Genomic DNA, 25,485 nt, shown 5'->3' with positions numbered 1-25,485 from the left:
CTTCACGTCACCACCGCTAAGCTAAAGGCGGCTAATGTTGGGCGTGATGACGTTTAGTCGTACTGCAATACATGTTGTATGTTATTTTTTGGATCATGCAGCCCTACTTAAAATCATAAAATAAGAAACACAATTAAACTATGCACCCAAATGAAAGGCCGTCTGCCTCTCAGTTTGAAAAGGTGTTTTTTTCCACCATCTACCCTTATTGGTTGTTGTGACAAATGGAAAAGAAACACGTCCATAGTGAGGAGGTTGCATTAACCCTGAGGTCATTGGTTGATTTGTTGATGCAATGCATTGTTGTTGACTTCTTACCCTGAAACTTAATATGTGTTTCTCCTCCTGTGTTCTCTCTCAGGCCTTTGGGAACGCCAAGACCGCCCACAACAACAACTCCAGCCGCTTTGGAAAATTCATCCAGGTGAATTACCTGGAAAGTGGAGTGGTCAGAGGGTGAGTCATGAAGTGTGTGTGTGTGTGTGTGTGTGTGTGTGTGTGTGTGTGTGTGTGTGTGTGTGTGTGTGTGTGTGTGTGTGTGTGTGTGTGTGTGTGTGTGTGTGTGTGTGTGTGTGTGTGTGTGTGTGTGTGTGTGTGTGTGTGTGTGTGTGTGTGTGTGTGTGTGTGTGTGTGTGTGTGTGTGTGTGTGTGTGTGTGTGGGGGGGGGGGGGGGGGGGTGGTGTTTGTCCTTGGAACCAACCACTGAAAACTAGGTCTCACACGGCCTTCATCTGCAGTACAGCACCATACAGGGACATGCACACTATGTTTCTGTGTCCTCTTCCTGTTTGTCAACACAGTCGTGTGTGTGTGTGTGTGTGCAACCACCAGCATGTGCTTCCTTTTTCTCAGCAGTCAGTCTCTGGTTAGCGTTGTGTTAAAGTGTTCAGCTGCGTCACTTCCTCAACAGAGAGAAACAGCTGCTCGGTAGGGAGTCTTAAAAAAGAAAACGTGTTATGCTGTAGTTGGGGAAGATGTAAAAGCTGAAGAGCTGCAAAGAATATACGGTACAATCAGGGTTGCTGTGGATCCTGTGGCATTGAACTCAATGATCTAATAACAAGGCGTTAATTGGTATCAAAATGTCTTAAATTAATCCTTTTCAGAAGCCCTAAAAATGAATAGGAAGTAAGAGTTTTTTCCCCTTTCTCTGCATTGTAAAATCTTAAAATGAATTGTTAACATCTGTTTTTTCAATTAATTAACTCTTGCATTAATGTTTTTCAGATCAGATTTTTGGTGTAAAATACGTTTTAAATGTGTGGATGGCCTTAAAACAATAATCTGAATCTATAAAAAAACCTGGGTAGACCACTCAAACTCAATTGATCAATTAAACCTAAAATAATTTATATTATACAAGTCATAGAACAAATGCAACCATCCAAGTGTCAAAGAGTTCAAAAGAACATGTTTAATAAATCACACATCTGTATCAGGGGTTTTTCTAGAAGACTCTAGTATGAGGGCAATACTGTGGCGCTGATCTTGTACATAAGATATATAAAGTCTCCTAAGAACATGACGCCCGTATACAAGATGGCGCCGCGGACTGTCTCTGACGTCCGATGGTCTATTTGACACGGTTTTCACATTTTTTGAGTAATTATACAGGTTTTGACGAACAGAAATATTGTTTTCTGGCATCACTTTAAAATGTGACGGGTCAAATCTGCATTTTGTTAAAATGGCGCAGCCCCCCTGTTACCCGGTTTAAACAAAACCCTGGAATTGATCAAGACGTTTCAATTAGTTAAATATATATGAGATGAATATTTACAGAAACAAATGATATAGACATTTAAGTGTAATAATATATATCAGGTGAATAATAACACAAATATTGAAATTGATGCAGGCAGTTAAATTGGATAATGACGTATACATGAGATGAAAATAGGCTAACAGGATGAGAGTTCTGACTGGTGTGTATGGAGGAGTTTGGCTCTAGAAATAGATTGAATTGAAACGTGTAAATGCCTGTGGCGACAGCTGCTCCGCGCCGCACTAACTGGGCTTCCCCAACCTGATTATCCCCTAATGGCAGCTGATCTCATCATGCTCTATTCAATTGCTTACCCTCAGAAAGGTTTGTAATCCAATCAGCCGAGTTGATTTGAGCCCGCTGATGCTTTCCTCTGCTGCACAGTGAACCCATATGAACGAGGAAACGCTGCAAACTATGAATGGAATCCACCTGAAAGCATCACTGTATACGTTAGTGTATCCTGCAGGGAAGGATTGGCCTCATCACAGCTCTGTAGTCGGTAAGAAAGGCTGCCTGTCTGTCCTCTGTCTCCAGTGGTGACATTCAGAAAGTCAATAGAGGAGAGGAACAAAGGGAAGGCTGCTGTCGCTGTGCTAATCCTGAGAGATGCAGCACTACTACCATGAAAGAAATTCACTTTGAAGGAGGTGTCAGTGAAAGATGTCAGAGCATGAACACATACTGTATGTGTTTATGCATGCGTTGTAAGGTTTCTCTTTGCCACACATTGATTGAAAGATATACTGTATAGAAAGTATAGCAGTAAGGCTCCTGCCAACGACTTTGGGGAGCTTTGAAATAACTTCAAATAACGCCTCATCATACCTTAATGCCTTGAAATGCTTTTATAAACACACTGAAACTTATATATGTCATGTTTATACGAGAGCCAATAAGACACGTTGTTGAAATGCATCCTGCAAAAGGTGGTGAATAGGGTTAAAAAAACAAAACAAATGTATGGTGTATTTGCACAGGTGTGAAGATTTGTTGGAGAGATTTTTTTTTTTTTTTTTTAAATAAACAAAACTAACATTAATTGGCACGAAGCCTTCTTCTGTTTTGGGAAAAGAAGATGTGTTTTTTAGTGCCAGCTGCCCAGTGATAGCCTCTCTCACTTGTTCTCGCAATGGAAACGATCAAATTAGCAAATTGGCTAGCGCTCCAACACATTGTAGTGATAGACTGAGGGGCGAGACATCTCTAAGCGGTTGACCAATCACAACAGAGCCGGCCAGCTAACCAATCAGAGCAGACTGGGCTCTGGTTTCACAGGCAGTATGAGAGAAGTAAAGAGCTGTTTGAACATTAAAGCATGGAAACATGTCACAGTAGAGACACTACCGGTACATACAATTATGAAACTGAAAATGAGCAGCCCTTTTAAGACATACAACACAGACGAGAGGGAACTCTCCATATTTGAGAGGCTAAAAACTGCATTTTCTACAACTGTCAATTGACTTAACAATGAGTCTACTAATCATTGCAGCTTGAATCAATAAAAGTACTTTTCTGTCAAAGTTGCAGTGCATTGTATTCCGGGAAAAATCTAACTCAATCTCGCAGATCTTTGCAGTAGATGTATGAACATGGTCTGAGTAAATGTGTCTACAGTTGAGGCTGCTTTTTAAGCCAATGGACAAACACAACTATTTCTGTTTCTCACAACATCTATTTTCAGTGTGTCACGAGGACTGGCGTCAGCGCTGTTTTTACATATAAACTTCCCTTATAAAATCTGATTTAGACAACTTTACAGCCTCGGCCTGGTGTAGAAAATACCTCCTCTGCTTTTAGTGCAAATGTCATGACTGCCCCACACAGAAGCTTGGAAACTCCCTCCCTCCATCTATAGCAAACAATCAAATAAAAATGATTAATGCTGAAGCTGTTTGTTATGGTGCGTGTGTGGCTATGTGATCTGAACGCTTTGTTCACTCTTTGATTATTCCGACCATCTGTCCTCACTTCCCCTCCCGCTCCTCCCCTCACTTTTATTACCAGCCCACTTTCACATATGACCTACACACACACACACACACACACACACACACACACACACACACACACACACACACACACACACACACTCACTCACACTCACACTCACACACACACAGTGACCTTTGGTGTTAAGTGATTCATCCTCATTGTTTTTCTTCTTCCCTTTTTTCTTGTCATCTTCTATTACACCATCCCTCTGTTCTTCAGCTCGTATATAAACCAGCAGTTTTAACAACACTTCTCATTAAACGTCGCTGCACTGAATGCTAATGACGTTCAGAATTGATTATGAGAATATTAAGATTATTTAAGACGTTTATATGAGACTACAAGGCCTAGCTCTTGTCTACATCTTCAAACTACACGACCTGTAAACCAACCAAAGACCACTTACTGACGCTAATCAGACCAACACATGTTACTCTCAAAAATCTTGAATAAATAAGACATTATGTGACTATTATGACACATTTGTTCAAACGAGAAAAAGGTATCCTATTGACAATTGTGACCTTTTAAAAATGCTAGAAAAATCTAAAGACGCACAGGAATAATTACGTGTTAATTCTAACTATTGTGAAATATAATTGGAATGTCCAGTTCTCTCTAAAAATCAGTGGCAGCAATTCTTTTATTGGATGATAATAATAATAAGTGTGAATGTTGCAACAATATGGAAGAAATGTGTGCAATGTTCCTTCACAAGTTTTTACATGTGTGTTCTCTTTCTTTCTGCCAAATAGTGCTGTGGTGGAGAAGTATCTGCTGGAGAAGTCTCGCCTGGTGTCCAGAGAGAAGAACGAGAGGTGAGGAGGGAGGGTCATTCAAGGTCTTGACCTCTGACCCCTGCTGACCTTCATGGGGGCCCTCTGTACAAACAGTGGAACCCTCTGACGGGCGTAAATGAAGTTCAGCATGTGTCTTTGACTTTAAGATGTTCATCTGCCTACACACACACACACACACACACACACACACACACACACACACACACACACACACACACACACACACACACACACACACACACACACACACACACACACACACACACGAACATATGCTGACACTGACACTCAACAGTGAGATGTTTTACACCTTAGTTAGTATATGAGTGCTTAGTTAGTAATTGTATTGCTGGAAGTGGAGTCGAAAGAGATGAGTTTGTAGACTGCGCCGGAAGATGTGTACTTCCAGTTGTTACTCACTGTCTGACACTCACTCCACCACATGGTGTTACTACCTGTGTGACTGAAATGCAAACACATATCTGGGCCAAAGGGCCACGATGCGGTATTGATTTAACTGTTCTCGACACAGGAAAGCTTTTTTTCAATTCAGATTCATACAGATAAAGAAACACACAATCTCTCATCTGAACCTTACTCTTGGGAAATGTAGTGAAGTACTTAATTACTGTTCTTAAGTACAATTTTGAGGTAATGTACTCGTAGTTTAATTGAGTATTTAGAGTTTATGCTACTTTATACTTCCACTCCACTGTATTTTAGAAAGGAGTTTTGTACTTTTGACTTCACTACATTTATCTGACACCTTTAGGGTTGAGTTACTTTACATTTAATTCGCTAATACAAAATAAACATTAACTAATAGATAAACATTGACACATTAGTATAGGTTTCCACCAGCAATATAAAAATAAGTAGAAATTGGCTCCATCTCCAACTCGTTAAAGGTCCCATGTCATGCTTTTCTGATTATTCCCCGTCCCCTTGTGTGTTATGAAGATTTTTCTGCATGTAAACGGTCTGCAGAGTCACAAACCCTCAAAGTACACCCTATAGCGAGTAAAACTCTAACACAGAGAAGACCTGTCTATGCTGCCCCAGAACGCCTCGTTGGACATTTCTCTTTTTCCATTGTTTACTTCTTGGGTATAGTGACGTATTTCGGGTATAGTGACGTAACATAACGGCTCTGCAGATTGATCCAAATGGACCAATCTGCGGAGCCGTTACGTACGGACCAATCCGCGTACTTCCTCACACACACACACACTCGGCGGGACGTTGCTGCGAGGAGCGGGACAGTGAGAGCTGGCTCACTGGTGTGGGGTCGGCGAGACACCGCGGCACACACACAAACTCCCAGCCAGGCTGCGGGTGTGTGTGTATTTCTGGCTGGGTTTCGCTGTCTCGCAGACAGCCACTGGGCTCACAGGGAGGGAGGGGGGGGAGGGGGGGCAGGAGCTCCAACAAGCAGTTTAGGACAGAGTGAATACACATACTATACAGAGATGCTGTCTGAGAAACCAATGAGTTTGGAATTTTGCACAATATACATTTATTCTAGTAGACCTCAACAATGGAATTATGATCAGTAGAAATGACATTTAATGCATCAATAATAATAATCCGTATTTAAAAATATGTATAAATCTCAAATGTGCGTCCTCTTATTCATGACAACTTAAGTATATTTATATGCCAATACTTTAGATTTGTTTTAGTACAGGACGTTTCATTGTAACAGAGTATTATTACTATTTAGTTTGGTTACTTTGACTAAAGGATCACGGTACTTCTTCCACCACTGATGCCCTGTATTCAAGTAGTAAGAGCGTTGCTCATTACCGCTTCCTGTTCAGATTAGTTTTGTAATATTTAGTCACCGTCCACCACCTTACAGTTGCTGTTTACGTTGAATCTCAGTGTCTAGTTGGTGAGTGACTCTCTGTATGATGTAATGTTTCAGTGATAAGTGTGGAAACTCATTACTCCCGTGTGTTAATACAACAAAGCGTAGTCGCCTTTATTCCAACCTGCCCGCTGATAGCAGGAGTGGAAAACTGATATCACGGAGCTCCAGACATTGTTTTCTTTCTATTAGTTATTACAACGTGTTGACTCTCGGTTTATCAGCAAAACGTAATCACCCCCTGAATTTTGGCCATAAACATGGAGCTCATATCCACTGACAAAACAACCAAATGGTGGCGGCATACAGGAAGGATTTCATTCTCTGAAGGGGTGATTCAATCATCTAATACAGTGGTTCCTAACCTGGGGGGCGTGCCCCTCTTGGGGGGGCGCCAAAGATCGCAGGGGGGGGCGCCAGGCCTCAGATGATTTGAGGCCAAATATCATATTTAGACTTTTTTTTTTTTTTACTTTTTTTGTGAAGTTATTAGCTATTATAGGCATAACAAGACAGAAATGTATAATTATTTCTTTAATAGAAATGTTTCTTCTGCCCGTAAAGTGTCCAAACAAGGCTTTTCTGGATAAGCGCATTTTTAAAACATAGTCATTGTCCATGCCGGTTTCAGATTATTTGTCACAGTTTCTCCGATCAGATCGGCCTCCTCCATTTTGTAGATTATTTACGACTTTTGAATCAACATAAATACATCGGCAAAATCCGGCTTACTTTGAGCATGTGTTTTAAACAGTTTAATCCCTTCCTGAATTGTTTCCACTTCCGCCGTCCTTTCATTTCTTCATGCAGCGGGAATCCAAATGAATGAATCCTGAGTCCAATAACCATCAAAGTCACTCCAATAGTGCTCCTTGATTACGCTTTCATTCTCCTTTAACAAAATACTTCACATTCATCCAGTTTGTGACAGGAGTTGTAGCATTTTTGAGACTTTTAAACTTTAAATACCGCTGTTGCGCCCCCCCCTTATGTGTGGGGGGGGCGCAACTTCCAACAGGCTCTTGAGGAAAAAAGGTTGGGAACCACTGATCTAATATCACATCGACACATATCAATATCTCTTCAGAAATACACATTTATTTTGATATGGTAAATGGACAGTACTTATATAGGTTTATATATATATATAGCGCTTTATCAGGTCTTTGTCGACCCCTCAAAAGCGCTTTACATACTACGATTCATTCACCCGTTCAATACCATGTTCCACTCGCTCTTCATACACACACTCATACACAATGGCCATTATCCGGAGCAATTGAGGGTTAGGTATCTTGCCCAAGAATACATCGACATGCCAACTACACGGGCTGGGATCAAACCCACAACCTTCTGATTCAGCCATCGTCGCCTAACTTGTGATAAGACGTTCAAACTTACTGAAAGCATACCTATTGTTTTAAATGATGCACATTGCAAACTGCTGTGACATCCCTACTCTGTCCTTGTTACCAAATGCTTCTGTTAGAAAAGTGGAAGAATTTGGCAAATTCACATCATCTAGAAATACTTCAATCAATATTTTAAAATACATCAACGGATATCTGAAGTATACAAACATGTGTAGACACTTTTATATATTCTGTGGAATTTTGTGCTTACAATATCGGAAATGTTTTCATACCTGCAGAAATCTACAATTTCATTCAAGCTAACGATCCATTTCTTAAAACACAGTACGATACGTTTGAAATAAAGAAATTAATTACAGAGCTGGAAAAAAAGGGGCACATATATTTGATAAAAAATTATTTGAACCTTTCCACCCCTAAAGACCTTTAATATCATCATGTGTCTTTTTTCCAGGAACTACCACGTGTTTTACTACCTGCTGTTGGGAGCTTCAGAGGAGGAGAGGAAGGAGTTCAAGCTGCTGCCGCCTGAAGAGTACTTCTACCTCAAGCAGGTACACACTTCCTCCTCTTTCTCTTCGGTATACAAATCTGATTTATGACAGTTATTGTACCTTGTTCATCCGGCTCCACCCCCCCATGAGTAACCCTCAGTTCGTGTTAATTCTGTAGCCTGTCGTTGCGTGTGATTTGACCTTTAAGGTGTGTGTGTGTGTGTGTGTGTGTGTGTGTGTGTGTGTGTGTGTGTGTGTGTGTGTGTGTGTGTGTGTGTGTGTGTGTGTGTGTGTGTGTGTGTGTGTGTGTGTGTGTGTGTGTGTGTGTGTGTGTGTGTGTGTGTGTGTGTGTGTGTGTGTGTGTGTGTGTGTGTGTGTGTGTGTGTGTGTGTGTGTGTGTGTGTGTGTGTGTGTGTGTGTGTGTGTGTGTGTGTGTCCTGTATTCAGCCTGTGAGCGTCTGAATGCGGCTGTATTCTCCCAGCTCTCTGCCACATGTGCTCTGCATGTTAATGAAGCAGTCTTTGTTCTCCCTCTCTCCTGTGTACCCCCCCTCTCTCCTGTGTATCCCCCCCTCTCTCCTGTGTACCCCCCCTCTCTCCTCAACCTTCTCTTCATTCGTGTGTTTTCGTCACCTGTTTGTTTGTCCAGTGCTGCTGTTTTCTTCAGTTTCCATTGAAATGCACTGATTTGTTTCTGGTACGGAATATAAATCCTCCACACTAGGCTCTCCAATTCAAACAAAAAGTCAATACATCAATAAAGCCATTAAATATATGTATATACAGAAAGAACAGTATCCTCTCAATTAATCAGAGGTCAATTTTACAATTATAAAAATATCCTTTGTTGACCAAAATTAATCAAATCATTTTTTTTTTTAAGTAGACCAAAGGAGAACCGCTTTCATAGTTTCTCCTTATAATAATAATAATAATAATAATACTTTAAACTATATATCATATTAATAAAATTATATATATATTATATGATTATTTGTTTAAACTCTTATTCTAGAAGACAATATTTCATACATACAATCTTAAATACAAAAATATACAAACAACATGCAACGAAATAAGTAAGAAAATCAAAACAGATCACAAAACTGTTTCCCAAGTCTCCTCGTTAATCGTACCTATTGCTTGGCTATATTTTATGAAATCTAACAAATAAAACGCTTTGAAAAATCTTAAAATACAGTAAATTACCTTAAATATAGAGGACCCTCAATGTGAAAATGCAAAAAGACGTAGAAGTGGTCAGGGACGAGGTTCAGCTGTTTGGTCATCTGTTTCAAGTTTCTGCTCTGCATAACATTTACACCAGAATGAAACAAGATGGAAGCCATTTAAATAATGATGGAAGTATTTCCTTGGTTTATTAAAGATATCACTTTCCTCTTGCAGTTGCTGCAGCTTTCATTCTCCACCTGAATAATGAACTAACATTTGATTCATTTTGTCTTTGTCTTGCAGCAAAACTTTAAGATTGAAGATGAGGAGGACCTTCGGCACGACTTTGAGCGTCTGCAGCAGGCGATGGAGATGGTGGGCTTCCTCCCCGCCACCAAGAAGCAGTGAGTGAACCAGAGACATGATCCCTATAAGACACTTAGGCTGCGTTTCAATTGTGAGTTTAGCTGAGGAACCTTCCTAACGGAGTGAAATGACCCGGAAGTACCTCAGTGGCAGCCATGATAAGAGCCGTTCGAATTCTCTCTAGATGATAGGAAAGGAGCTTTGAAAGTTCCTTTATAACCTCCTTTAGCTTAGGAAACACTGGACCTACCTTTAGGAAAGGAAAGGAGAAGATGCTGCCCCACAATGCCTTGCGGCCACAACATTTACCGTCACAACATTCAGCCGTTCACGGAAACAACCGATTATGACGGAGAAATGATATCATGAAAGTTACGCTGCTTATTAAGCATTTTACAACTTATTTGGTAGCTTGTTTTCAACGGGTTAGGGTTAGGGTTAGGGTTACATCCATGTAGTCGGCTGTATAGAGAACTGTAGTTTCCCCACAGCAGACGCACATTTGTGACGTCCGCTGGCGCATCATTAATACGTCGATAGTGTAAGTGCAGTCGGATTCTCAAAGCACCGCAGTCTCTTTTCTTAAAGGTGGGGTAGGTAAGAATGGAGAAACCAGCTCGAGTGCGCTAGAATTTGAAAATACACAACCGGAAAAAATCTGCCACTTCCTCACAGAGCCCCTCCTCCAACACACACGAACGCACACATGACCAATGAGGGCACGAGATAAGTTTGTGCACAGATGGAAGGCTGACAGGCAGGTAGGCCATCCAGTTACTTTAGCCGGGCCGGCTCAGATGATTGGTCGTGCTTTTTACTGCGCTACGGCTTCCACAGATTAAATGTTTGTATGTATTTATTGTCAAAGCATTTAATGCAGGGATGGGCAAATGACGGGCCGGGGGCCGCATGCGCACCGCAAAATAATCTGTGACGCGTTTGTGTGTATTGTGTTTGTTTCCCGGGGAAACCCTCACAAGAAACACCGGCTGTTGTTATGCCTGCTGTGACGTTAAGTTACCCCTTGTAATTATGCCTTTACTGTACAAGCTTCAAAGTTGTATTTATCATCTGAATTTGGCGAAACAAGTTTAATATTCTGAAAGCCAAGACTTTGTTTATTTGAAATCAGATGAAAACAAATTGTCACGGACCCTTCCGTGCTATCTATGATTACTATACGCTTTGAATTCATTCAGCCGGAGGGGGAGCGGCGCTGAGGAACAGCAGAGTGCGGGCTGACAGGTGTCTGTGTTGACATTCCCCTTATTGTGGAATAAGGGGAATGCAGAGACTGGCTACAAGTGTTTTAGGTTCAAGTTAGACAACTAATGTCTGGGTTAGTGTTCATGACTTCATGTGTATGTCATCTTAATGGTTAATCTCAATGCACACACATTTTCCGTGCTTTCCAATAGTTTAAAATAGTTTTATTCCACTGTTAAATAACCTGTTCAATACAAACATGCCACTTGTAAAAATGTAATAACATTTCTGTGAACTGATATTTGTTTAGTGAGCTTATTAGAGGATGTTCCCTGAAAGATTGTAAAATGTCAATAAAGAAGTCAGACTTAGTATATTTGTTAATAATTACACACAACACATGGAATTTTTGTGTGTGTGTGTTCCAAGTGAATCTGCGGCCCCCTGGTGGCCAGTACATCAATGATGTGGCCGCCACCTACATCAAAGTTGCCCATCCCCGATTAAATGTGTCATTGCTCTCGGGATGTTCAGAGCATTCCATGGAATATAACAAAGTGTTTCTGAAGTGAATTACCTACCCAACCTTTAAGTCCTTTTGTAATATATTTTTTATTGACATTTGGCAGCAAACAATTACACATTGTTTTTCAAGACATAATAATGGTACATCTTAAGTTTGTCTGTCCGAAATGCCTTTTTTTTTTTTTTTACACAAAGATAAAATAAAAACAGTAAAAAGTACGAACATTAGGGAGTGATCGGGACTTCACAGTAAAATCATACATTTGTAAAAATAAAATCTGGCCTATGAGGTTTTACGAAATCAGTCCACTTTCTCCATCGTGACACAAATAGTTCCAGTTTGTGATTGACAGATGATGTCATCCTCTCCATTTTGTAAATGTCCATTGTGATATCCATCCATGCGTTTAAAGTTGGGCTATCTGATGATAACCACTTCTTTGTAAGAGCTTTTTTACTCGCCACCAGCAACAGATTTAATACATATTTGTCTTTTTTAGTCCATTCTTGAAGTGTGAGTCCAAAGAACAAAGAACTCTCCATGGTCACATGACATTTGAAAATATCTTGTAAGGCTTTATGTATCTGTCTCCAAAAGAGAGTCCGCGGGGTCTTAAAAAGTATTCAAAGTTGATGAATAAATTTAGCGAAAATGAAGCGTATTAAAAAGTATTAAACGGCATTTTCCAAAGTATTACATTTTGTAGCTTGTTTTCAATAAGTATATAAATTGTCCAAAGAGGTTGTGTTCTACGGTCTGCCTGAATGTAATCATGGCGTAGGTGTGTAGTGTGATTCTGTGTAGTTTATTTATGGCATCCCGTTGGATTTGACGTCACCTGAACAGGACATCTCACGCTCACTGCTTGATAGCGTGTGAAGCTCCGTTTACGCCGGTTGTTAAACAACATCGTTATGGGGAAATGCAAGTCTGCGTCCAAATGGTTGGAAGATAAGGAGGAAGGACAATCAATACTGTATATAGTCAATGTGAGGTAAAGTGTGTCGCCAAGGTAACCGGTTAGAACTCCAAGTGGAGATGAGGTCTTAAAATGTATGGAAAGGGTCTTAGAAAAGGTCTTAAAGGGTGTTACATCTGACTTCAGGATTCCTGCATACACCCTGCCTTAACAGGGCAGTCCCAGAAAACGTGATAATGATTTGCATTTGAATTTCCACATTTTCTCCAGCAGTCTGGGGAGTTAGCACCATATGAGACTTCTGAGAGTTATCAAATATCTTATCAGGCTTTTCCAACCAACTCCCTCCAGTTATGTGAACTGGTACATTTCCACTGATATTTCCATATTGTTGTCCATTCCTCCTCAGATATGATAACCCCGCCTCCTTCCTTCCCCCACTTGGATGAAGTCCTTTTGAATTCTCCTATCCACTAGCCCTTAAGCCTTAAGAGGTTGAGGAATAGTGGATAGGGGAAGACGATAGGAGCTGATTTTTGGACAACTCGACTGCAACCATGATGTTCCTCCAGACATGTGGAAGTATCCCCCCCCCCTCTCTGTCCCAGAAACAGAGATGTTATTTTGGTCTGCGCTTTGAGGTCACATGACCAAAAATAAAAAGTAGAACAAAGAGGCCGTGTAGCAAAACAATAGCTGCATCTAATGGACTAATGCAGCGGCTTATTAGAAACACCGTGCAGCTGCAGCTCCATACGATGCCTCTGTTCAGTCTAATAGTGATTGGAGGTAAACAGATGATTGGACAGCAGCGTGTGCCGCTCTCTTCCTGTTGTCGTCATATGACCGCAGAGTCACTGTTTCTTACTCATTCTCTGTGACTGTGTTGCAGGATCTTCTCCGTGCTTTCTGCCATCTTGTATCTGGGCAACGTGACCTACAGGAGGAAGTCGACGGGGAGAGATGAGGGTCTGGACGTGGGACCCCCGGAGGTCCTGGCCACGCTCTCTGACCTGCTGATGGTAACTCACTGGGTGCAGGGTTGGGGAGGAAGTGGTCATAGAATCCTTTGTAGCACAGCAGGGGACAAGTGGCAAGCACATGTAAATACAATCAGGTCCAATCTGTGATGAAACCAAAAAGGAATCTATTAAAGTATTAAAGTAGCACCAAGTGATAACAACAGTTTATATGCCATTAATAGGGCTGTCAGTTGATTAAAATATTTAATCGCGATTAATGGCACATTTTGGATCTGTTCTAAATGTACCGTAGAGGAATATTTTTCTAGTTTTTAATACTCTTATCAACATATGAGTGGACAAATATGCTTTATGCAAATGTTGGTTTATTATCATCGGAACAATGACAAATATTCTCCTGAATATTTTCAATACAACAACCTGGAACCTTTTCTCTCTCTCTCTCTCTCTCTCTCTCTCTCTCTCTCTTACACTCTCTCTCTCTCTCTCTCTCTCTTACACTCTCTCTCTCTCTCTCTCTCTCTCTTACACTCTCTCTCTCTCTCTCTCTCTCTCTTACACTCTCTCTCTCTCTCTCTCTCTTACACTCTCTCTCTCTCTCTCTCTCTCTCTCTCTCTCTCTCTCTCTCTCTCTCTCTTACACTTTCTCCCAACCCTGTGGACTTCTCTGCACTGAGTCAGTTGCTCAAACAGACAAGCCTGTTTGCAGTGGTCGGCGAAATGCAAAATAATGCGCTGTGATGTGCAGTCGACACGTTGGATGCGATCCGAATGATCTAACACAGCCCCTCGTCCTCCACAATGTTAAGCTGTAGCCCCCCTTTTAGCTATCGCTGTTGTTGTCCAGGCGTCTCCCAAGCGCAAGCGAGCGGCAGGAGCTGTCAGCATCAGCTGTGTGCTTGGCTCGCTGTTTAAAACACCTTTACTTCTATCCATATCTCTCGCTCGAATCTCCCACCATCCAACTAACAGCAGCAACAACAACGACGTCAAGCCTTCGGGCTCTGAAACTACGGGGCGGGCCGAGGACAATTACACATGCGTTAATCGCACGTTAAAATAATTAGCGTTGTTAAAGAAAATGTGTGTTATTAACACGTTAACTTGACAGCCCTAGTAATTAAGTAAAACTCAAAATCAAACCAGCAAACAAATAGTAAGCAACATATATCAAGCATCCTTCACTGTGACCTTTAACCTGTGTGTTTCTGTCAGGTTGAAGAGGAGCTGCTGGTGGAGGCGCTGACGAAGAGGAAAACAGTGACGGTTAACGACAAGCTGATCCTCCCCTACAGCCACTCTGAGGTAAACTCTGACACATTACTGCAACACTGCCCAACGCCACATTATATGTTGGCTTTGTAGTGTTGCTATTTAAACTTAAAGGTCCCCTATTATACTGTTTTTCATCAATATATCACAGGTCTCAGATATATACAGAGCCTGTCTCTGATTGGCTGAAACACCAAACAGATCATTGCAGCATTACCCATAATCCTCTCTGTTTCAGCCCTGTTTCCAAAGTGCCGATTCTCAGTCTGTTACTTTAGATGAAAATAAGGAGCCCCTCCCCACGCCCCTCTGAGAGACATTTGGTTAAAAAGAACTCAATGGTGCTCTAGGAGGAGATTCAGGTGATAAGGTGGGGGGGGGGTGTTACCTTGGTTGCTGATTGGCTAATGGTTACACAAGACAAAACATCGTTATGACATCATAAAGTGGCCAAAATCTGATCAGCTCATTTTCCGACTGTTTTTTATAGAAATGGATCAAAAAGAGAGAGAATCTTTGTTCCTGAAACTTTCAGAGTCTCTTTCCACAGAGGGGACACATGTTGATGTAGAAGAGACATGGAGAAGAGGGGACACATGTTGATGTAGAAGAGACATGAAGAAGTGGATTTTGCATCCACATTATTTTTATTTTTTTTATATATATATATTTATTTGAGAGCGACAGTGCACATTGATTGACATTTCTGTAAATGCGCCAGAGTTAGCCAACAGGCTATTTTTCGTCTGTAGTCCCTGAGTACATAGTACTTTTCCACCTCAGAAGAATCTTCCCTTTGATCTGTTATTAATTATTTCTTCACAATAACCCCCCATCAGGCGATCACAGCCAGAGACTCCATGGCCAAATCTCTGTACAGCGCGCTGTTCGACTGGATCGTCCTGCGCATCAATCACGCTCTGCTCAACAAGAAGGACATGGAGGAATCTGTCCCCGTAAGACACACACACACACACACACACACACACACACACACACACACACACACACACACACACACACACACACACTCCCTCAGCTTACGCACCTTAAAAAAAACCTAATTTTGATGTGACTGTTCCTCATTAAAAGCTATAAATATGATTATTTCCTGTACGATAAGTGTTCATGCCCCTTCCTGCTCCTCTCCCCCAGTGTTTGTCCATCGGCGTCCTGGACATCTTTGGCTTCGAGGACTTTGAGACCAACAGCTTCGAGCAGTTCTGCATCAACTATGCCAACGAGCAGCTGCAGTATTACTTCAACCATCACATCTTCAACCTGGAGCAGGTGGGTGCTCTCCTTCCTCTCTCAACACCCCCATACCCCTCAATGGGAGGACCCTCTCCTGTGATTCTCTCTTACGGCTCTCCACCCGCTCTGTGTGTATATATGAATTGACTGCTTTAGCGGTGACTCACCCAAACATTTCCTCTGAAGGCTTGTTCATGATCTTATCTGCTCTCAACAGGAAAGCAACGTTGGATTTATTGTTCAAATATTTACTCATGGAAGTTTGTTTCACATTTCTACACACCAATATGTCCAGGAAGGAGATCAGGATGTGTCAACGTGACTTTATGAGCTCACTAACCAACGTCTTTTGTCCTGACTCATGCAGGAGGAGTACCAGGCGGAGGGAATCACGTGGCACAACATCGACTACACCGACAACGTGGGCTGCATCCACCTGACCAGCAAGAAGCCCACCGGCCTGCTCTACCTGCTGGACGAGGAGAGCAAGTAAGAAACAGGCCTTCACACTGCTGCTATCTTATGCTCGACACTTTTGTTTTGTTTGAACCAAATCAATACAAATCAAACAGACACACCAGTAGAAGAAACAATTCAAGTGTCTGTATGTAGAAAACAAAGGGGTTGCACAGTTCATCACAGTTTCGTTTCAATATCTCAATATGGACCAGTGCAATATTCAAATTGCCGGAAGAACAATATTTATTAAAGGCTAAATAGAGAGGCGAAGTCCCGCCCATCTACTTCCGCCCCATGGGACCTTATTTCGGAAAAAGTTTGCATTGAAGTCAATGGAGAGAGAAAGATTATCTTTCAATCCCGTTTGAATTGTGCCATGAATTACACATATGATGTTTGTCAATAAAAACAATTATTTCCATGTCAAAAAAGTCAGTTTGTCGTAAAACTGTTGAAATATAAGACTATGAAAAATACGCAACTAGAAAGACTACAAATCCCAGAATCCCGGTCCCGCATGCTGGCTCTCACGGAACCGACTAACTCCCCTTGTATGTATGTACAGCTCTCAACATGCCCAGACTTGGAGTGATTTTCACCTCTTTTAATACTTTCCGCCTCGTTCTGAAAGAAAGAAGTAAAATGTTCCAACGTGACGGCCGTCTTGGTGTGTGGTGCGAGACGGGAGATGTAGTTCATTGAACGTTTCACACAAAACAAAAAGTGTTACTTCACAGTTTTATGACACATTTGTATTTTTTTGACTTGCAAAATGATCTTTTAAATTGACAAACATCATATGTGTAATTCGTGGCACAATTCAAACGGGATCCAAAGATAATCTTTCTCTCTCCATTGACTTCAATACATAACTTTTTCCGAAATAAGGTCCCATGGAGCTCCCCCGGAAAGGGAGGGACTTCACCTCTCTATATGCGTTAAAACACATTTTTCTTGCAGCCAGTAATATTCTAAACTTGTAGGCTGAACTTCAAACAAAACCAAGAATCCCACACCCTTTTTCATTCATCTCAGTTTTTTTTTATATCATCAGTGACTCATCTCCTCTTCCTCTCCTCTTCCTCTCCTCTCCTCTCCTCTTCCTCTCCTCTCTGTGCCCATCCTGCAGCTTTCCCCATGCCACAGATGAGACGTTATTGGCCAAATTCAAGCAGCAGCACCAGGGGAACAAATACTTTGTCTCCACCCCGGTCATGGAGCCTGCTTTCGTCATCCAACACTTTGCTGGGAAAGTCAAATATCAGATCAAGGTAAGGGGACGCAAGAAGGAAGTGGACTCTATCATAAGTAGCAGGTTTCAATCTGGAAGGTACCGTTTTTACGGGATTCAATTCTACCGTTTGACACAGAGACCATTTGTCTGATCATTTTTGAATCTACAAAGGATTTCCGTGAGAAGAACACAGACCACATGCGTCCGGACATCGTGGCGTTGTTGCGCAGCAGCGACCGGGCGTACGTGCGTCAGCTGATCGGGATGGACCCGGTGGCCATGTTCCGATGGGGGATCCTCCGAGCCGCCGTCAGAGGCCTCGCTGCTTTCAACGAGGCGGGGCGCAACTGGGCCGCCAAAACGTCAGGTATTTCTACTTGAATTTATTCATTTAAGAACGGACAATGCTTTTATTCATTTAGTGATACAGGAGTTACAAGACAAGTGCATACAAGTACTGTATCACATATACACAGAAGACAATAAGGAGCATTTACAAGTGTGTGTGTGTGTGTGTGTGTGTGTGTGTGTGTGTGTGTGTGTGTGTGTGTGTGTGTGTGTGTGTGTGTGTGTGTGTGTGTGTGTGTGTGTGTGTGTGTGTGTGTGTGTGTGTGTGTGTGTGTGTGTGTGTGTGTGTGTGTGTGTGTGTGTGTGTGTGTGTGTGTGTGTGTGTGTGTGTGTGTGTGTGTGTGTGTGTGTCCTTCTTGTTGAACAGAGCGTGATTGATATTAAATGAAACGGCTGCAATCACATGACTCTGATCACATTTAAATCTACTTACAAGCCTACTCGTGATTGTTTTTCTCGTAAATAATAAGTATTAATTGTTCTGTTTCAGGTGTTGTCCGTCCACTCTCCAGAACTCCTTTAGGAGAGCTTCAGCGATCCAATGCTCCGGTGGACCGAATGTACAAGTAAGTCATATTTAATAAAAATGTGAATGTTTTCTTAGTTTTGTTGGATTTTCTAAGGTGTCTTTCCTCTGGAGGATCTGCCTGTGTACGTGGAGGCAGACTGTTTAATAACCCTTCTTCCATGATTCACACACTGGTTATTGTTGGTGTGAATATAATGAAGCCGCATCCTTTCCCTCCTCTTATAAACTGTTATATTTCCTCTGCGATGCTCCCTGTTGAAGGTGAAGGAAACTTTAATCACTTTTACCCCGTGGTGCTGGATGAGATGAAGAAGGGAAATATCAGACACATAAACTGTTAACCTGATTTACCTTAAAGGTCTCCTATTATACTGTCTCTCATCAATATATCACAGGTCTCAGATATATACAGAACATGTCTCTGATTGGCTGAAACACCAAACGGATCATTGCAGCATTACCCATAATCCCCTCTGTTTCAGCCCTGTTTCCAAAGTGCTGATTCTTTTACTGTTACTTTAGATGAAAATAAGGAGTCCCTCCCCACGCCCCTCTGAGAGACATTTGGTTAAAAGAGTGCTCTAGGAGGAGATTCAGGTGATAACAGGGGGGGGGGGGGGTTGTCACCTTGGTTGCTGATTGGCTAATGGTTACACAAGCCAAAACATCGTTATGACATCATAAAGTGGCCAAAATCTGATCAGCTCATTTTCAGACAGGTTTTTATAGAAATGGATCAAAAAGAGAGAGAATCTTTGTTCCTGAAACTTTCAGAGTCTCTTTCCACAGAGGGGACACATGTTGATGTAGAAGAGACATGAAGGAGAGGGGACACATGTTGAATTAGAAGAGACATGAGGAAGAGGGGACACATGTTGAATTAGAAGAGACATGAAGGAGAGGGGACACATGTTGATGTAGAAGAGACATGAAGGAGAGGGGACACATGTTGAATTAGAAGAGACATGAAGGAGAGGGGACACATGTTGATGTAGAAGAGACATGAAGAATAGGGGACACATGTTGATGTAGAAGAGACATGAAGAAGAGGGGACACATGTTGATGTAGAAGAGACATTAAGAAGAGGGGACACATGTTGATGTAGAAGAGACATGAAGAAGAGGGGACACATGTTGATGTAGAAGAGACATGAAGAAGAGGGGACACATGTTGATGTAGAAGAGACATGAAGAAGAGGGGACACATGTTGATGTAGAAGAGACATGAAGAAGAGGGGACACATGTTGATGTAGAAGAGACATTAAGAAGAGGGGACACATGTTGATGTAGAAGAGACATGAAGAAGAGGGGACACATGTTGATGTAGAAGAGACATGAAGAAGAGGGGACACATGTTGATGTAGAAGAGACATGGTGAAGAGGGGACACATGTTGATGTAGAAGAGAAAGGAAGAAGAGGGGACACATGTTGATGTAGAAGAGACATGGAGAAGAGGGGACACATGTTGATGTAGAAGAGACATGGAGAAGAGGGGACACATGTTTATGTAGAAGAGACATGAAGAAGAGGGGACACATGTTGATGTAGAAGAGACATGGAGAAGAGGGGACACATGTTGATGTAGAAGAGACATGAAGAAGAGGGGACACATGTTGATGTAGAAGAGACATGAAGAAGAGGGGATACATGTTGATGTAGAAGAGACATGGAGAAGAGGGGACACATGTTGATGTAGAAGAGACATGGAGAAGAGGGGACACATGTTGATGTAGAAGAGACATGGAGAAGAGGGGACACATGCTGATGTAGAAGAGACATGAAGAAGAGGGGACACATGTTGATGTAGAAGAGACATGAAGAAGAGGGGACACATGTTGATGTAGAAGAGACATGGAGAAGAGGGGACACATGTTGATGTAGAAGAGACATGGAGAAGAGGGGACACATGCTGATGTAGAAGAGACATGAAGAAGAGGGGACACATGTTGATGTAGAAGAGACATGAAGAAGAGGGGACACATGTTGATGTAGAAGAGACATGGAGAAGAGGGGACACATGTTGATGTAGAAGAGACATGGAGAAGTGGATTTAGCATAATAGGTGACCTTTAATGGACAAAATCACAGCTTTTATGCCTCCTTGATCCTCCTTCAGCTCATCTCCTTTCCTCTCCTGGTGACCCCCCCCCCCCCCCTGTGTGCGGTTCTCTCCCCTCCACAGACGAGCCTCTATGCTTGATTTCTGCTTTGATCACTCAGAGGAGCGCCCTCTAGATGCCTTTGAAGACATCTTTGCTAGCTATGAGAGTAAGAAGTAAGTGCATCTGGTGGACAGGAGGAAGGCATGAAGACATGGAAAGGAAATGGGTTTTATTTCTGGAAACAGACACCGGTTTGTTCTATTTTCTGAGTTTGCTCCCATCTAAAAAAAACATTGGAATATCCTTTTAAATATATGTTTTAAAACCTCTGAACCACAAGCAGTTGCAGGACATCCTCTCACATTTCACTCACTGTGGCTTTGCTGTCAGTCCCTCGTTGGAAAAAGCACAATTATGGCAAGAAGAAAGGAGAACTCAAAATGTGCAGCTTTAATAATGCACTCCAAAAATTTGAATGAAATCGAATTATTCCTAAATCCATTTCCCAAATGCGCAGTGTTATAGTGGGGGAAATAGCGGCTCTATATTTTAAACACATCAACATATTTAGATGATTACAGTTTCACCTTCAACCTCTCTTTTTCCTTCCTATTATAAGTAAACATCCTGTCTTTTTGTAATGTTTTTGTGGTCTGACTGTTGGTTTCAGTCATGGGTTTCATGGCTTTCCAACTGCTCTGAAAAGGCCAGAATGTAATGTGTTCATTACACGATCTAGGGCACATGTGTCAAACTCGAGGCTCGGGGGCCAAATCAGGCCCTTGGTGGATTTAATTTCGGCCCGCAGGATAATTTGTAATTACTATTAGATCTGGCCCGCCGGTATATTGCACGCACACCTTCACTCCATCCTGAGGGTCTCCTCAGCTCAGAGCCTGAGCCCAAACATTCATGCCCTATCACCCAAGATGAGATGCCAAGTATCTGAGCTAGCATCACAGAGCAGCACACTGAGTTTAATGGATGTTTCCTTCTGCACTTTCTCTCTCACGACAACAGGGCATGTTTGTTTTGTTCTTTGAGGGAAATAGTTTTGTTGAAGCTGTTGTTGGCCTGTGGGAAAATGTGATCATAAGAAATGACTCTGGAAAAGCTGCAGATAGAGCCATAAGAAATGAATGAACTGATTATTTAATGTTTCATGTTATTTTTATAGGCAATCATTTAAGCTTTGTTAGTTCCAGGTTTAATATGTGCAACAAGTTCATTTCAATAAGTTTTGCAATAAACGTTGAACCAGTCCGGCCCTCGACTAGTACCCATTTTTATATTTTTTGGCCCACTGTGTATTTGAGTTTGACCCCCCTGACCTAGGGAGTGCAGATGTGATAATTGTGTCAAGATGTTCAAAGAGACACGTGGAATAAATAGGTTTTATTGAAATATTTTTGCTTAGATTTGTCACGTTTCCTGACAGAAGTGCCCGTAACACATGATTCATTCAAACAGCATCTAAAAGTTAAACAATAATGTCATTTTTTACCGATTCTGGCTAAGATAAATGGCTTATTTTGTGGCAATTCTTTAAAAGAAATTGGCTTTTTAAACCCTCTGGTGGGTTTGTTTAATGAATATGAATATAACTTTATTTGTCATCATACAAAGTACAACGACATTTCCTTGGCAACTCTCACTGCAGTAAAAAATAGACACAATAAATAAATAAGAGTGGTAAAAGCAGTGGTAGTAGCGATGACAGTGCAACGAGATAAAATTCAATGTCAATGTGCATATTTACACTTACAGTCTAAATATATATTAGTAAAATAGCCATAAGTATGTCTAAATAGTAGTATTTAAGAGGGTTAATGAATCCAAACCAAACAAGGTTTCATCACAGAGGGTCAAGTTTGTTAAATATTGCGATGTCTGCTTCTATAATAATGAAAGTAGAGGAGGAAGTTCAGTGCACCAGTATAACACAGTGCAGAGAAGTCGCCCTTTACAGTACCTTCCCTCTCGTTCTCCTGAAGCCGTGATATCCGCTCTCCGTCCTCACGTTTATTATTCCTGCTCCACAGAACAGGAAGGTGTTGTTCCTGGCCTTCTCTGATTAGCCCCCCCGATTACTTACATCAACCGTGGAGCTCACACACACACACACACACACACACACACACACACACACACACACACACACACACACACACACACACACACACACAGGCCTCAAGTTGAACAGACAAAAGGAATTAGGGGAGCTTTCTCAGGATGGAACTAAACCAGGGAGAATATTTTTTTGATTTTTCAGCCCTCTGGATCTTGATCGTACACCTCCTGGTTTCAGATTAGAATAAATTAGATCTGATTAGATGTAGTCTTTGACCCCAACATGTGAAGTTATTTTGTTACAGCAACAGCAGGTTAAAACAATATACATGATACACATGAGTTAAAAATGACATATATCAGATTACATTAGATTATATTAGAATAGATTGGATTGGATACACTTTATAGATCCCAAATTTGGATTTATTTTTAAACAAACAGTAAATAAATACCTATTAACCCTAACCCACTTTATTAGACTATAAACATAAGATAAATACATATGCATTTCAACAGTATAACAGTGTATTTCCTTATAGTATCTATATAATAAGCAATATAAATAATACAAAATAAGTCAGTGTAAATTAAAATAGACTAAATACTTATTAAATAAAGATGTTCACGTAAAAAGTTCTGAAATTACAGAGTAGTTTTTTTAAAGAACAGCACCTGAATGAAGTAGAATATTTCTGCACATTAATAAAGTATAAGAATATAATTAGTTTTTATAAGACTAACCAGATCTGAAACACGAGGTGTAGAGGTCAGATTCACTGGGACTCATTTTCTGTCTGTGTGTGTGACCCTCCGTTCACTTCCTGTTTCAAGCTCAGTCATGGTGGTAAGTATAGAGAAGTGTTGCATGGACCAGCTTTCAGACTCTCACCAGACCCATTCTCTTGTGTAACACCAGCTCCAAGTGAGGAATGAAAATCCAAAAACCTCACCAGTAACTACTCACCGTCACTCAGAGAGTAACCCCCCCCCCCCCCCCCCATCACCCCCCAGCATGGAAAAAGATGGCCGACCACACTGAGCCTCAAATCTGCATGTTAACTACCACAGAGGCAGGGAGATAGGGGGTTAAAGACCCCTACATGCTCCAATCCATCGTGTGTGTGTGTGTGTTTTAGGGTTGTACCGAATATCTTTATTAAAAACAATTGAAGATTCTTTTTTTCTTAATTGTCAAATGAAGCCTGGAAAGTGTTGTCTGAATATATTTATGGTTGCATCAACCTGGCAAAAATATATACATGTATATTTGATATTAGGGCCCGTCCACACGGCGCCGTGCGTTGAAGCTTCACTTTCACTTGGCGACGTCACGCTTTGCCGAACTGCATTGAGGTTCCGTCGCGGCGCTTTGTCTCCGTGGCTCGCTTCAAAAGTTGAGAAAAGTTCAACTTTTCAAGCTTCGATGGAAGCGTCAGCCAATCAAATCATATATCAGTACAAGCTCTAGCCAATCAAACCACGTGCTTGTGTTTCAGGGGCGGGAGATTAATGTGATTGGTTGTTGGTCGAGCTTCAGACACGCCCACCGGCAAGCTTCAACGCACGCCGCCGTGTGGACGCTCCGTTACATATTTGTGTGTTATGGTTATATAAATTGAATGCATGATGCTGTTAGATGGCTGCTTTATTGCCCCGTTAAAACAGATTCACTACACTATCATCATGAAAGAACATAGTGTCCTTCAAAATGTCTAAAGGCATTGAATTCATTAAGCTAAAAAAAAGCCTTTAATTGGTAATAGATGTCTTAAAACTATTTTTGAAAAGTCTAAAAAATGCAAAAATATCTCAATGTGAAGATAATTGGTTACATATTTTTAAAACAAAAATACCAAATGCCTCTCACATTATCAGATCCGGATGGAGGACATTTCGATTGTACTTCTGTTTTGAAGTATTCGGTACAGCCCTTATCTTTGTTCAGTCTTATCAAAGATATGGCAGCATGGTTGGGTGGTGGAGTGTGTCTTCTTGTGGTTTCTGTGTACATAAACACGAAGTATGGGAGAAAACACTCTGTGGTTCATTGTTGACGGATGAGCAGAGCATGATGTTCCTCCTAAGACCCAGCTTCCTGCAGTGTGTGTTCTGTGTTTGGTATCTGTGGTGGTGTGTTTTCTCCTAAGGTGTCCCAACCGTGGTGTTCAATCTGCTGCAGTGTCCTTCCTCTTTTTGTCGGTCCCTCCCTCTCCTCACTGGGTGTGTGTGTGTGTGTGTGATCAGAGACATGCATGCAGAGATCATCAGCTCCATTAAGAGCTTGCAGCTGGATGGAGACGACCCTCGTAAGCTGCTGCAGTCCTGGGGTCGGCTCCGCTTCCCCCGACACCTCCTCCAGTGAGTCTGCAGACAGACCTGGCCTCAGCTACGCTCCAGAATTCCCCCCAAAAAACATGGAGAATGTTCACCGCTTATTTTCACTCACTAACCAGCCATAACTAGTCTTAGCTGTCACCTTTCTCAATGGATCATCAACTAAAGACATCCCAACACCAGTTTTTCTTTACCGATATCTGAACTTGGGTTTCATCTAATACCGAGTACAGATTTTATACGTAAAAACTAAAGTATGAATATATATATAATGCTGCAGAACTAACTTAAAGAGGACCTATCATGCAACATACACTTTTGTGCGTCTTTTATACATGAACATGTGTCCCCGGTGTTCCAGGGAACTCACCAAGTGTCAGAAAACACAACCCTCTCTATTTTCCT

General features: G+C 41.6%; 1 protein-coding gene across 6 annotated transcripts in view; it reads left to right on the top strand.

Annotated features, from left to right (window-relative positions):
* The window catches only part of myo9b (myosin IXB), a 106,118-nt gene that overhangs the window by 48,189 nt on the left and 32,444 nt on the right, over positions 1 to 25,485 (top strand). For 3 of the 6 annotated variants that reach the window (XM_079681087.1, XM_079681088.1, XM_079681092.1), the window contains exons 5-18: positions 362 to 456; positions 4,519 to 4,581; positions 8,261 to 8,360; positions 9,777 to 9,877; positions 13,383 to 13,512; positions 14,689 to 14,778; positions 15,585 to 15,701; positions 15,901 to 16,035; positions 16,367 to 16,488; positions 17,588 to 17,729; positions 17,864 to 18,059; positions 18,531 to 18,606; positions 20,754 to 20,846; positions 24,991 to 25,104. In XM_079681087.1, coding sequence (XP_079537213.1) covers positions 362 to 456; positions 4,519 to 4,581; positions 8,261 to 8,360; positions 9,777 to 9,877; positions 13,383 to 13,512; positions 14,689 to 14,778; positions 15,585 to 15,701; positions 15,901 to 16,035; positions 16,367 to 16,488; positions 17,588 to 17,729; positions 17,864 to 18,059; positions 18,531 to 18,606; positions 20,754 to 20,846; positions 24,991 to 25,104 — 1,574 coding nt within the window. The remainder of the gene's footprint in view (positions 1 to 361; positions 457 to 4,518; positions 4,582 to 8,260; positions 8,361 to 9,776; positions 9,878 to 13,382; positions 13,513 to 14,688; positions 14,779 to 15,584; positions 15,702 to 15,900; positions 16,036 to 16,366; positions 16,489 to 17,587; positions 17,730 to 17,863; positions 18,060 to 18,530; positions 18,607 to 20,753; positions 20,847 to 24,990; positions 25,105 to 25,485) is intronic. The other 3 variants (XM_079681089.1, XM_079681090.1, XM_079681091.1) reach the window with 3 other exon arrangements.

The sequence above is a fragment of the Notothenia rossii genome, assembly GCF_949606895.1.
Source record: "Notothenia rossii genome assembly, chromosome: 1".
Taxonomy (NCBI): Eukaryota; Metazoa; Chordata; class Actinopteri; order Perciformes; family Nototheniidae; genus Notothenia; species Notothenia rossii.
Note: the sequence above shows the minus strand (reverse complement) of the source record. Positions and strands in the feature narration are given on the sequence as shown.